Source organism: Danio aesculapii, chromosome 19, assembly GCF_903798145.1.
Source record: "Danio aesculapii chromosome 19, fDanAes4.1, whole genome shotgun sequence".
Lineage (NCBI taxonomy): Eukaryota > Metazoa > Chordata > Actinopteri > Cypriniformes > Danionidae > Danio > Danio aesculapii.
The window spans coordinates 50,930,167-50,942,666 of NC_079453.1; the positions used below are offsets into that span (position 1 = coordinate 50,930,167).

The window sequence follows — 12,500 nt, forward strand, 5'->3', positions numbered from 1 at the left end:
CCCTCTTCAATGTTTTATTCCTTTATCCATTTTCTTATTTACTTTTCTGCCTAAATTCTCCATTCCTTAATTTTCTTTTCTTTTGCTTCCTTTTCATCTGTCTGCTTTCACTTTTCTCTTGTCTATTTTCTCTATTGTTTTCCTGTTTCCTTTTCTTCTGCATCTTTTCTTTCACTCTTTTCCTCACCTTTGTTTTTACCTTTCATTTTAAAGTTACTTAGCTTTTTCTCATCTTTTCTCCTAAATTCCCCATTCCTTCATATTCCTTTCCCTTTCTTTTCCCTGTATCCTTTTCTCCTTCTATTTTGCTCTATTCTCTTGTCCGCTTTCTGCATTGTTTCTCCTGTTTTCCTCCTCTGATTGTCCGTGTGTTTTTCCTCTCAGAAACACGAGGGTCAGCTGACGGTCCTGCAGCTGGCGGATCTGCTGAGCGGAGTTGCGTCTGGGATGAAATATCTGACAGAGATGGGTTTCCTCCATCGGCGGCTGGCGGCTCATAAAGTGCTGGTCAACAGCAGTCTGGTCTGCAAAGTGTCCGGCTTCAGACCGCTGCAGGACGACAAGATCGAGGCCGTTTACAGCACGCTCGTGAGTCTTTCTCCATCAGCTTCTCCATCAGTTCACAGTCAGCAAATTGGTAGTCTTTAGTCATGTGACCTGTGACAACAAAAAACAGTGAGCCATAATGGCGGCTACGCTGGAAACTTCATACACTGCAAATAAATGCTTGTCTGTCTTGAGTTTTTGTCTTTATTCTAGCACAAATATCTTACAATTCTTAAAAAAAGAAGGATTTTCTAGACAAGCAAAAAATATAGGCTTGTTTTCAGAAATAATGAGTCAAAATTGAAAGAGTTTTACCTTAAAAAAAGCTAAATAATCTGCCAATGGGCTTCCCCACTTGGGTTTTCACTTTTCACAATGGGTTTTCACTTTGAAGTAAGATTATTTGGCTGACCACGTTGTAAGACATTACACATATGTGCACATATTGCTCATAGGCTTATTAATCATGCAGACTGTGTTTGTTCAGAATGTGGAAACACACACAGTTTCCTATAAGGGTAGGGTTAGGTGTAGGGTGATTGTCAATTGTCCAAAACCTACTTCTGTGCATGTGTGTTCCAGCACGGAGGGAAGAGTCTGGTGTTGTGGACGGCTCCAGAAGCGATCCAGTATCGCCGCTACAGCTCGGCGTCCGACGTCTGGAGCTTCGGGATCGTGATGTGGGAGGTGATGTCCTTCGGGGAGCGGCCCTACTGGGACATGGGCAACCAGGACGTACGTCTCACCCTCATTTACACTGCTGATCTACCTCTATATACAGCTGAATCCACATTATTAGACATGCTTATTATTTTACAACTATTTCAAAACAGTGTTCCCTCATAAACTTTAACCAAATATCATAACTTTCCATCCCCCTCGCAATGGCTTTCTTCATTTCCTGGTTACATTGAATTCCTTTAGGGCGGGGTTATCAGTCTTTTGGGGCAGGGCTATTAGTCTTTCAGGGTGGAATTATCAGTCATTTAAGGTAGGACTTTCAGTCATTTAGGGTGGCATTATCAGACCTCTAAAGCGGGCCTATCATTCCTTTAGGGCAGGGTCATCAGTATTTTAGGGTGGGGCTATCAGTAATATAGAGCGGGCCCATCAATCATTTAGGGCAAGCTATCAGTCCTAAGGCAGAGTTAACATTCTTTTAGGGCGGGGTCATCAGTATTTTAGGGTGGGGCTATCAGTAATGTAGAGCAGGCCTGTCAATCATTTAGGGCGGGGCCATCAGTCTTTTAGGACACAGTTAACATTCTTTTTTTGGCAGGGCTATCAGTCCTTTAGGATGGGGCCATCTGTATTTTAGGGAGGGGCTATCAGTCTTTTAGGACACAGTTAACATTTTTTTTTTGGGCGGGGCTATCAGTCCTTTAGGATGGGGCCATCAGTATTTTAGGGCGGGGCCATCAGTCCCTTAGAGTGGGTCCATCAGTCCTTTAAGGCGGAGCCATCAGTCCTTTAGGGTGTGGCTATTAGTAAAATAGGGCGGGCCTATCAATTATTTAGGTCAGGGCTATCAGTCTTTTAGGACACAGTTAACATTCTTTTTTGGCCGGGGCTATCAGTCCTTTAGGATGGGGCCATCAGTATTTTAGGGTGGGGCTATCAGTCCCTTAGAGCGGGTCCATCAGTCCTTTAAGGCGAGGCCATCAGTCATTTAGGTTGTGGCTATTAGTAAAATAGGGCGGGCCTATCAATCATTTAGGGTGAGGCTATCAGTCTGTTAAGGCAGAGTTAACATTCTTTTTTGGGTAGGGCTATCAGTCCTTTAGAATGGGGCCATCAGTATTTTAGGGTGGGGCTATCAGTAATTTAGGGTGGGACTATCAATCATTTAGGACAGCACTTCTTTTCTTCAGTTCTTTAGGGCGGAGCTATCAGTCATTTAGGGCAGAGTTATCAGTCCTTTAGGGCGGGGCTATTAGTTCTTTTTGGGATGATTATCAGTCCTTCTGGACAGGCCTTTCAGTAGGTGTCTTGTTTCTGCTCTGAATTTGTCCATTCATCAGTCTTTCTTCATTTTGTTATCAACCCCCGTATTTGAAAATTCTCATTGGTACCCAAAGGACAAAATCATGCACTGTCCTACAATTTTTACTCATTTCAGGACTGTTTTCAAGTGGATGTAAGTCACAATAGCAGAAAAACTGAAATCTTAACTTTCGTTTCAGCTGACTTTATGTGGGCTGATAATATTGACCACTAAAATAATAAAAAAAAATTAAAACTGGTTTTTAACCAGACCAAACCAAACTAAAACTAATAAAACTTTCACCAGAAGCAAAAAACATTATAGGAAATGCTGAGAAAATGTTCTTGGGATTGAAAAAGGAATCAATATTTGTGAGGAGGGTGAATGGTTTCGAGTTCAGCTGTACACCGTCACTGATCTGTGGACCGTCACTGCTGCTGCTCCTCCTTTAAATCTGCCTAAAAATCCTTTTAGGTTGTTTGTGATGTAGATTTTCCCTCTCCGTCCTCTCGGCCTGTCGGCAGGAGCGGATTTGACTGTGAAGTGAGGAGTCCTGCATTTGTATAAAAATATTAAAGTAGCTGAAGCGAGGGGCCAGATAAAGTGTGTGTTTGTGTGAGTGTGTATACGTGTGTGCACTTTGACTTGAAGACCACTTCAGCTGCGTGACCAATGCATCTCAGAAGTGTCTCCATCTGTGTGTGTGTCCTCTTTTTTTCTGGCACTGAAATAAATCCTGGCTGAAGGACAACACACACTCCTGGACCACAGTAATAATAATGTGGACTAAAAACATGTAGAGAAGCCACATCACCTAAATCAAACAGCATGTATGTGTAGAAATGATTAACTTAATTGTAAAAAAAAAAAAAACACTTTTAGCTTCTTTTATTTATTTGTTTATTTGCTTACCTGCTTTCTGACTTTATTATTATTATCATCATCATCATCATCATCATCATCATCATTATTATTATCATCATCATCATTATTATTTATTATTATTATTATTATTATTATTTTATTTATTTATTATTATTTTATTTTATTTTATTTTATTAATTTTTTATTTTTATTTTATTTTATTTTATTTTATTTTATTTTATTTTATTATTTATTATTATTATTATTTTATTTATTATTATTATTGTCTTAGTTTTTAAATTAGTATTAATATTATTAGTTCATTTTATTTTATTATTTGTTATTATTATTTGTTATTATTATTATTATTATTATTATTATTATTATTATTATTATTATTATTATTACTATTACTACAATTTTTTTTATTATTTATTATTATTATTATTTTATTATTATACCCCACACAGCCTTTGCTTGCACTCACTCTCTCTCTCACACACACACACACACACACACACACACATGCAGGTATTCACTGCACACAAGTTAATGTCGAATCAATTAAAATAAATACCAGAAAGCAAAACACGAATATCTGACATGTCCTGAAACAGGATCCAGCAAGACCCGGCTCAAATTAAGCACTGATTTACCTACATATAATGTCTGGCTGGGCAGCAACTATTTTTCAACTGTTGTAAATGAAGCGCACTGGAATGAATATTCGCTGCTGTGACTTTCACTCATTGAGAAATGTTTCTCTGCCTGCGTCAAGCCGATGTCCCGCCTCAGAAAGCCATATAACCCACTGTGATTGGTAGGTTCGTTCAGCTCCGCACACAACACTGTAAAGTGCTGTATATATCAAACTCGCAGGCCGCACTGACATTAAACTTTAAATTAAAGTCGTGGCCACAAACTATCATCGCGAGTTTGAGACCCCTGCTGTAAATGATTTACTGGCCTGTAAGTTACTGTAGATTGTGAAATGGTTAACAGTGCAGCTCCTTATCGTCTTGCGCAGTGAAGGAGGACTGGAAAATGTCCTTGGTTTATCGCTCTTCTGACATCCAAACATTCACTTGACAGCAGAATAAGCCACCGCTAATCACACTGCCTTTAAGTTTTCGGGAAAAAGAGGGTGTGATTTAACCCATTCTGCTTGTCTGGGTTACTAATGCTTGACGGAGCGTGTTTTATTTTATTTTGAAGGCAACTAAATTATTGGTGGAGACATTTCAGTAATTGGTTGGAGACACGTCACCTCCATCCATGCTAATTTTACACCCTTGTTGTGTGGACAGGTAATAAAGGCTATCGAGGATGGTTTCCGGCTGCCGGCGCCGCTGAACTGTCCTCCGTCTCTACATCAGCTGATGTTAGACTGCTGGCAGAAGGAGAGAACGGAGAGACCGACTTTCACACAGATCCACAGCGCTCTCAGCAAGAGCATCCGCAGCCCAGACAACATCGGCTCCTCCACGCTCGGACGCAGGTAACACACGTGTCATACAATACAGCACAACACTACTGTACACAACACCCTTCATTACTGTAAACGGCTCTCTGGCGCATGTGTGTGTGTTCCTGCAGGACTCTGGGCTCGTCTGTTTCTCTGGCCGAGCGAACTCTTCCCTCTTTCCCATCCTTCAGCTCAGTGGGTGAGTGGCTGGAGGCTGTAGACATGGGCAGATATAAAGACAACTTCACCGCCGCTGGGTACTGTTACCTGGAGTCTGTGGCCCGCATGACCGTACAGTGAGTACAAGCTCCTTCACACACACACTCATTAATGAAGACTCTGTTTTTACAGGCATTCATCTACACTCAGAGAAAACTATGTTTATAATTTGACATTTCTAATTATGAACCCTTGTGTATTGTCCAAATGTTTATGTTTAAAGGGCACATAGTTGACCTCTTTTTTATGATTTAATATTAATATTATGGTTCTTCTGAGTGTGCCAGTTTAGGTTCAGTTTAAAACACAATTCAGATTATTTTATTATAATGTGTTAAAAAGTGTCATGTTGGGGGTGTGTCCACAGTTCGCTGATTTAGGGGTGTGTTGCTTCACATGTAAATTAGTTTCGGCTTCCCGCCAACGTAACAAGGGGGCGGGGCCATGAGCTCACCCGCTCTGCGTTTGCAACAGAATCAGACAGGCAGACTGAGAGAAGGAGTGAGAGGTACAGCATTCAGTCGTACATGTACGACTCGGACACAGACCAAGCAGAGAGTACAAAATCATTTGTGTCTTTGTACAGTTTTACAGCCAACTGTGTGCTAGTTTCAAGTGCCGAGCTTGTACACAGAAACTAATAACCACGCACACTGAATTAACTTTGACTGAGGCACCGGATGCGCCGCTCGAAGCTGCGACACGGCACACCAGACACTCTCTGTGGCACGGCAGAAACATGAAGTGTCCCGAATCATCGCGCCATGCATTTTTAAATTCTAAACATAGGTTTCTGCAGCGGTCCGCGGCGCCCAGCCGTCGACTTGAGTGTACCCTGATAGAAACCGATGTTTAGAATTCTAAAACGCATGCTAGTTAAGATCACAGGGAGCTTCTGGGATCGCGAGAAATGCAAACGGCTGAAGTATAAGGTAGACTCAATGAGAAGTACACATGTTTGCAAACCTACCTAAAGAAACAACCAATAATAATGTGGAGAATATTGCTCTTGTGTTGAGCCCAATGAGCCTTGCATCTAAAAATAGAGCTAGCGTGTTCCTTTAGTGATATCGCTTCAACTCATGCTGAAAATGGCGGACGTGAATCAACAAACTGAGGATATGATGACGCGCCTGTCAATCAATATTGGTGGGGGGGACCGCTCTCCTACGTAAAGTTGCGGTCGATTTGAAAACCGCTCCAATTGGTCCACCGTTTTTTATGTTGTTAAATTGAAAAAAAAGCACTGGGTGTGCTTATATCACCCCAATATGACGCTCTATACACCATACATGCACATATGGCTGTCCAAACAGTTTGAAAAGTCGATTTTTTACCATAGGTGCCCTTTAAGGCTGTTTTGGCTCCATTGACCTCTATTATAATCACATTTTTTTGATTGCAAAGCCATGACTGCAAATCATCATGCAGTGTGGTTTATTTATAAACTAATTTCGAGAAGATCATGTGCTTATAATCAACATGGTTGGCACCTCATTATCTCCGTAATCTGCCCTATTAGATGATTACGGAGGCATTATAAATAACCAGGGTTTTTCACTCCAGTTGTCTTCGTCTTGAAGCTTCCCGCCCTCCTTCCATCTCTACTTCCCAGCCCTTTTTCAATAGGGCGACATGTTGGCCCAGTTACTAGCACTGTTGCCTAAAAGCAAGAACACCGCTGGTCCAACCTCCTATCGGCCAGGTTGGCGCTTGGGTTTCCCCTGGGTTCCCCGGTTTCCTCCAACTGTCCAAAAACATACACCATAGCCAATCAGCTAAACCAAATTATCACCTAAGACAACCTTAGTTTACACTTCTCACACGGCGATAGCAGGGTTCTCGAGACGTACCATAACTCAAACTCTCCTCTCGCCCTTCTAACAGGAGGGAGCCCCGGGCTCGAGGATATTACAAGCTCAGGGCTTTCTCCCGGGACAGCATGCCAATAATGCTTAATCATCAGCTAAGAGTGAACTCTTGAATACTTGATTGCTGCTGGGTTTCCCTGTAGGGACGAGGGACAATCTTGCATTTTAACTGCTGTTTATCAGTTGGCAGCATTAACCCTGAAGGTCAACTTAAGGAATTTACTGTAAGGCTGCCATTAAGTATTCCCCCTTAATGATCTAAGGCAGGGGTGTCCAAGCTCGGTCCTGGAGGGCCGGTGTCCTGCAAAGTTTAGTTCCAATCCGAATCAGACACACCTGGGCTAGCTAATCAAGCTCTTACTAGGCTTTCTAGAAACATCCTCGCAGGTGTGATATGAATTCTATGAAGGATCCTGAGTTGAATGGCTCTGGCCCTATTGCAAACTGAAAGCTTATTGGCTGGAGACCAAACCATCTCCCATTCTTCTTCCAAAATATCCACCCCAAGCTCTTTTCCACAAAGTGATTTGAGATGGCCCTTGTTTTGTTGTGCACACAATGAAGATGACCCTCGTATAAATCTGCAGCTACACGACGCCTCAACATTTCTGCTGTCTGTTAAGTTAATATCAAAATGAGAATGGGCAGCTCCTCATATCATGTCTTCATTTTATTGTTAAGATAGTGAAACAGTGGTCAGGGTGATGTGAATAAGGTTATACAGTACACTGTTCCCTCTGAAGATTTACTGATGTGTCCTCTGGAGTCTGTTTTCCTCATCAAACTTGCAAAGTCTGAACTTACAAGGAGAGGATGAAGACTGAACTGTGTGTAGGCTACTGAATATTGAGGAAAAGGCCCAATCAGAGAGGAGAATGTCTGCAGCCCCGCCTCTGTTTTCAGATGTCTCCGTTTTCCCTTCCACACTGAGACGGAGCAGCAGCGCTTTAGAATGAACACGGCCTCTTCAGCGTTTCCAAAAGCTCCATTTCCAGCGTTTGAAAACTCCAGCGTAGTGTGGATGCATGGTGTAATCGTAGCAAAACTTATGCATTTGAAAACTAAAACAGTCTGTTTCACACCGCAAGCGTAAGCAGCATGTAAGCAGAGTGTGTTTTTTCGGCGTCCATGTTAACAGATTAGAGCTTTCATATCGCATGCAGCAGCAGCGCATCAGTGCGAGGCGTGAGCGTAACTGAAGCAGCAGTGCCGCGATAGTTTCGGCGCTGGGTCTATTTTTGCTGCTGGTCATGCTCAATTAAAGTGACAGTGCATTGAAAATGACCAAAACACCTTGAATGACAGTAAAAATTGGCAATTTTACCCAATAAATGTGGTGATAAAATCCACTGATTTATATATAGTCAATCAAATGAACTTAAACGATTAAAAAACGGCAACAAACATTAATTAGACCCAAACTACAAAACCAAATGTAAAACAATTTTAGTATCAGTTTTGCTTGAGTTGCTCACTAGTGTTGCAGGAGAGGGGAAATAGAAAGTGGCCGCTTTAAGACTATTTACGGGAGTTGTAGTCCATAGCGAAGTGTATTGTGGGCAGTGTAGTTCGACACGCATGCTGGATGATGTGAGCTCGCCATGTGCAGAGGAAGAAAGTTTTATTCTGCTTTATGTTAACTCAAGTTATTCCACCCGGGAGCTGTTTTGCACTGTGAACCTTACAACACGAAAATCAGTAAAAGAAGGGCATGCAATGATTACTTTTGTCCGTCTCATCCTTTGCACGAGCATGAATTAACGAGTTATTACTATTAATGTAACACTAGTTTGATCATGTATAAATATCATAACTATATTGTATAAATATTATTATAACTAGGCCTACAACAACCTGACAATGACAAACCAAATGACATGATAACACAGGCGACTGTCTTCTGAGTGCACCAGACATGAATGACACTCCTCATAGAGCTTGAGAAGCAGACAGTACTGTATGATCTATAGAATTTGTAAAATACAGACTTGCAGGTTAAAGAAACAGCATAGGAGGAGGTTGCCGCAGGCCTTGGTGCAGATGAAAGTTTTTAAAAGTGTATTTGTATGTAGAGAGAGATAGGTAACTAGATAGAATAGCCAGAGATAGATTGATCTCAGCCTGCATGCTGCTTCTGCTCTCCATACGCGCTGCACACTCACTGCTTTCACTTGCGGTGTGTAACCGGCGTAAACGGGGCCTTAAATCAGCCTTAAATGAGCATTTAGTCTCGATAGTGAGGCTCGCTTCTGTTGGTCCTCAATCTGGTGTGTTTTGATCTAGGAATGCAATACCTAGTTCAACCACTGGGTGTCAAACTTATATACTGCACCTGTCAGGGCTTTCATGCAACCAGGCACAGACCCCAATCTTTATCAGATCTTCAGCTTTTGAAACCTATATGGGCCTTTTTGGGGAAAAAGACAATATTGCAATAAAACACAAATGCATATGATAATTTTCATCCTGTTCAAATGTTATAGACTTCATTTTAATTTTATAAATGTGCATCTTTGGATGGAAACAGCTAGAGTGTATATGCATGATCCTCATCTGTGTGTGTATGCATGCGTGTGTGTTTCAGGGATGTGTTAAGTCTGGGCATCACCTGTCTGGAGCACCAGAAGCAGATCCTGTCGGCCATTCAGACTCTGAGAGCGCAGGTGATCCAGATGCACGGCCGCGGGGTGCAGGTCTGACAGCGCCTCTCACAACCTCAGCAAGGAGAAACACAACCCCGCACTGCAAAACAGGCTCTTCTTACTTACAGATTTACTCCTGCTTCTGGTCCAAACATCTCAAAATTCTCAAATCAAGAAGCATTTTATAGACGAGCACTAAATATTGTCTTGTTTTTAAAATAATGAGTCAAAATGAAGTGAGTTTTTCCTAAATTATATGTTAAATAATCTGCCAATGGGATGAGACAAATACACTCATTTCAAACTGAGAGCTAGATTATTTTGCATACACTGAAGATAAGTGGTGGCAAACAATTGACATGGGCTGAATTTAAACAAACAAATGAAATTTAGTACTGTTCAACATCATTTGATTGTTTAAATTCAGCTCATAGAAATTGTTTTGCAACCACTTACAAAATTGAGTAAATCCAATGAATGATTTATTTTAGTGTGCCCCAATGTACTCACTATTGACTCTATCAGGGGGCTGCTTTTCATTCCTTAAGGGAAGGTTTTGAGTTATCATTGGGCTGGAATTACATGGACCTGGCAACCCTGTAAACCTGTAACCACAGAGTAGGAAAATCAAATACTGTGGAAGTCAATGGTTACCAATTTCCAACATTCTTTAAAATAATCTGTCAATAATAAAAGCATATCAAATGGAAAACTGTTATTCTGCTCATCCCCGTTGGCAGATTATTTAGCTTGTTTAAAAGGAAAACTCACGTAAAGGGTTAGTTCACGCAAAAATGAAAATTTACTGCAAGTTTTTTTTAACCTCTAATCGTTTCTTTCTTCTGTTGAACGCTAATGAAGATGAAGTAGAAAGTCTTTTGCTTCCATAGTAGGAAAAACAAATACTGTGGAAGTCAATGGTTACCGGTTTTTAACATTCTTCAAAATATCTTCTTTTGAAACAAGTAAACAGTGAGTAAATGTTTTACATTTTTGGGTGAACTATCCCTGTAATTTCACTGTTTTATTTTGAAAAGCTTTGTTCAACAAAATAAAAGTCAAATATGAGTAATTTTTTCCTTAAAACAAGCAAAATAATCTGCCAAATGGGGCAAGCAAAACCACTGACTTCTGTAGTAGGAAAAACATAATGCTTTGGAAATCAATGGTTACAGGTATCTAACATTCTTCATAATATCTGTCGTCTTTAACAGAAGAAAGAAACTCATAAAGGCTTAAAACAAGTAAACAGTGAGTAAATGATGACAGAATTGACATTTTCGGATGTACTATCTCTTTAAATTTGATGTTTTATTTCAGATTTTTCAAGTTTACGTAAATAATCTACCAGTGGGTAAATAAAATAATCAGATTTTAAATAAAAAACAAGATTATTTATTATTGTGCTCACCCCATTGGCAGATTATTTTGCTTGTTTCAAAGCAAAACTCACTTAAAGGGGTAGTTCACACAAAAAAAATGACAATTTACACTATTCACTACTCACTATTTACACTCCCTCAAGTGGTTTAAACCTCTATGAGTTTCTTCTGTTTGCTCCAAAAATCTTTGCGGACTTATATAAAATAAGCTGAAACAACACAATTCTTAAGATATTCAATGGACAACTTAATTGTTTTATGTTCTATTTAATTAAGTTAACTTTAATTTGTTAAGTAAACTCAATAAAAGAAGATGTTTATGTATAAAAAAAGGTAAAAAAAAAAACCATTGACTTTCATAGTAGGAAAAATAAATGCAATGGAAGTCAATGGCAAAATAATCTGCCAAATGGGGCAAGCAAAACCACTGACTTCTGTAGTAGGAAAAACATAATGCTTTGGAAATCAAGGTATCTAACGTTCTTCAAAATATCTTCTTTCATCTTTAACAAAAGAAAGAAACTCATAAAGGTTTGAAACAAATAAATGATGACAGAATTGTCATTTTTGAGTGAACTATCCCTTTCGTTTTTGATGTATTATTTGAGATTTTACAGAAATTCAAGTTTGTCAAGTTTATGTAAATAATCTACCAGTGGGTAAATAAAATAATCAGATTTCAAATCAAAAACAAGATTATTATTTTGCTCACCTCATTGGCAGATTATTTTACTTGTTTTAAAGCAAAACACACTTAAAGGGATCGTTCACACAGAAATGACAATATACTCACTATTTACACTCCCTCAAGTGGTTTAAACCTTTGCTGTTTGTTCAAACGAATTATTGAAAATGAGCTGAAACAACACAATTCTTGACATATTTGCGAGACAACTTAATTGTTTTATGTTCTATACACTTAAATTTGTTAAGTTAACTTAATAAAAGAAGATATTTAAAAAGTTAAAAACCCATTGAGTTTCATAGGAGGAAAAACAAATACTATGGAAGTCAATGGTTACAGGTTTCCAACATGCTTCAAACTATCTTCTTTTGTGTTCAACAGAAGAAAGAAAGTTTGAAACAAGTAAACAGTGAGTCATTTTTGGATAAACTGTCTCTTTAATTTTGATGCATTCAGATTTTTCAAGTTTAAGTAATAATCTACAGTGGGTAATAAATAAACAGATTTTAAATCAAAAGCAAGATTATTTCTCTTCCACCATTGTCAGATTACTTTGCTTGTTTTAATTAAAAACTCACTTAATTTTGACTCATTATTTCTGAAAGCAGCACAATATTGTTGGGTTGTCCAGAAAATGCTTGTTGATTTCAGAATGTTTAGATATTTGGACTAGAAACAGGACAGAAACTCAAAATAAGAAAAGCTTCACTGCAGTGCATCTTCTCTATGGGTGAACACTGGTCTCTTCTTCCTCAAACGGGGACGATGGAGCATAAACTCCTCCAGAATAACCTGCGCGCTGATTTCTTCCACGACGGCATCTTCATTCAGATTATAGCAGT

General features: G+C 39.5%; 1 protein-coding gene across 1 annotated transcript in view; it reads left to right on the forward strand.

Annotated features, from left to right (window-relative positions):
- Window positions 1–10,356, forward strand: part of LOC130246516 (ephrin type-A receptor 7-like) — a 178,909-nt gene extending 168,553 nt beyond the window's left edge. Inside the window, exons 11-15 of the mRNA XM_056479503.1 lie at window positions 385–588; window positions 1,129–1,281; window positions 4,702–4,892; window positions 4,991–5,155; window positions 9,534–10,356. Coding sequence (XP_056335478.1) covers window positions 385–588; window positions 1,129–1,281; window positions 4,702–4,892; window positions 4,991–5,155; window positions 9,534–9,648 — 828 coding nt within the window. The 3' untranslated portion in view covers window positions 9,649–10,356. The remainder of the gene's footprint in view (window positions 1–384; window positions 589–1,128; window positions 1,282–4,701; window positions 4,893–4,990; window positions 5,156–9,533) is intronic.
- The last annotated feature ends 2,144 nt before the right edge of the window (window positions 10,357–12,500 follow it).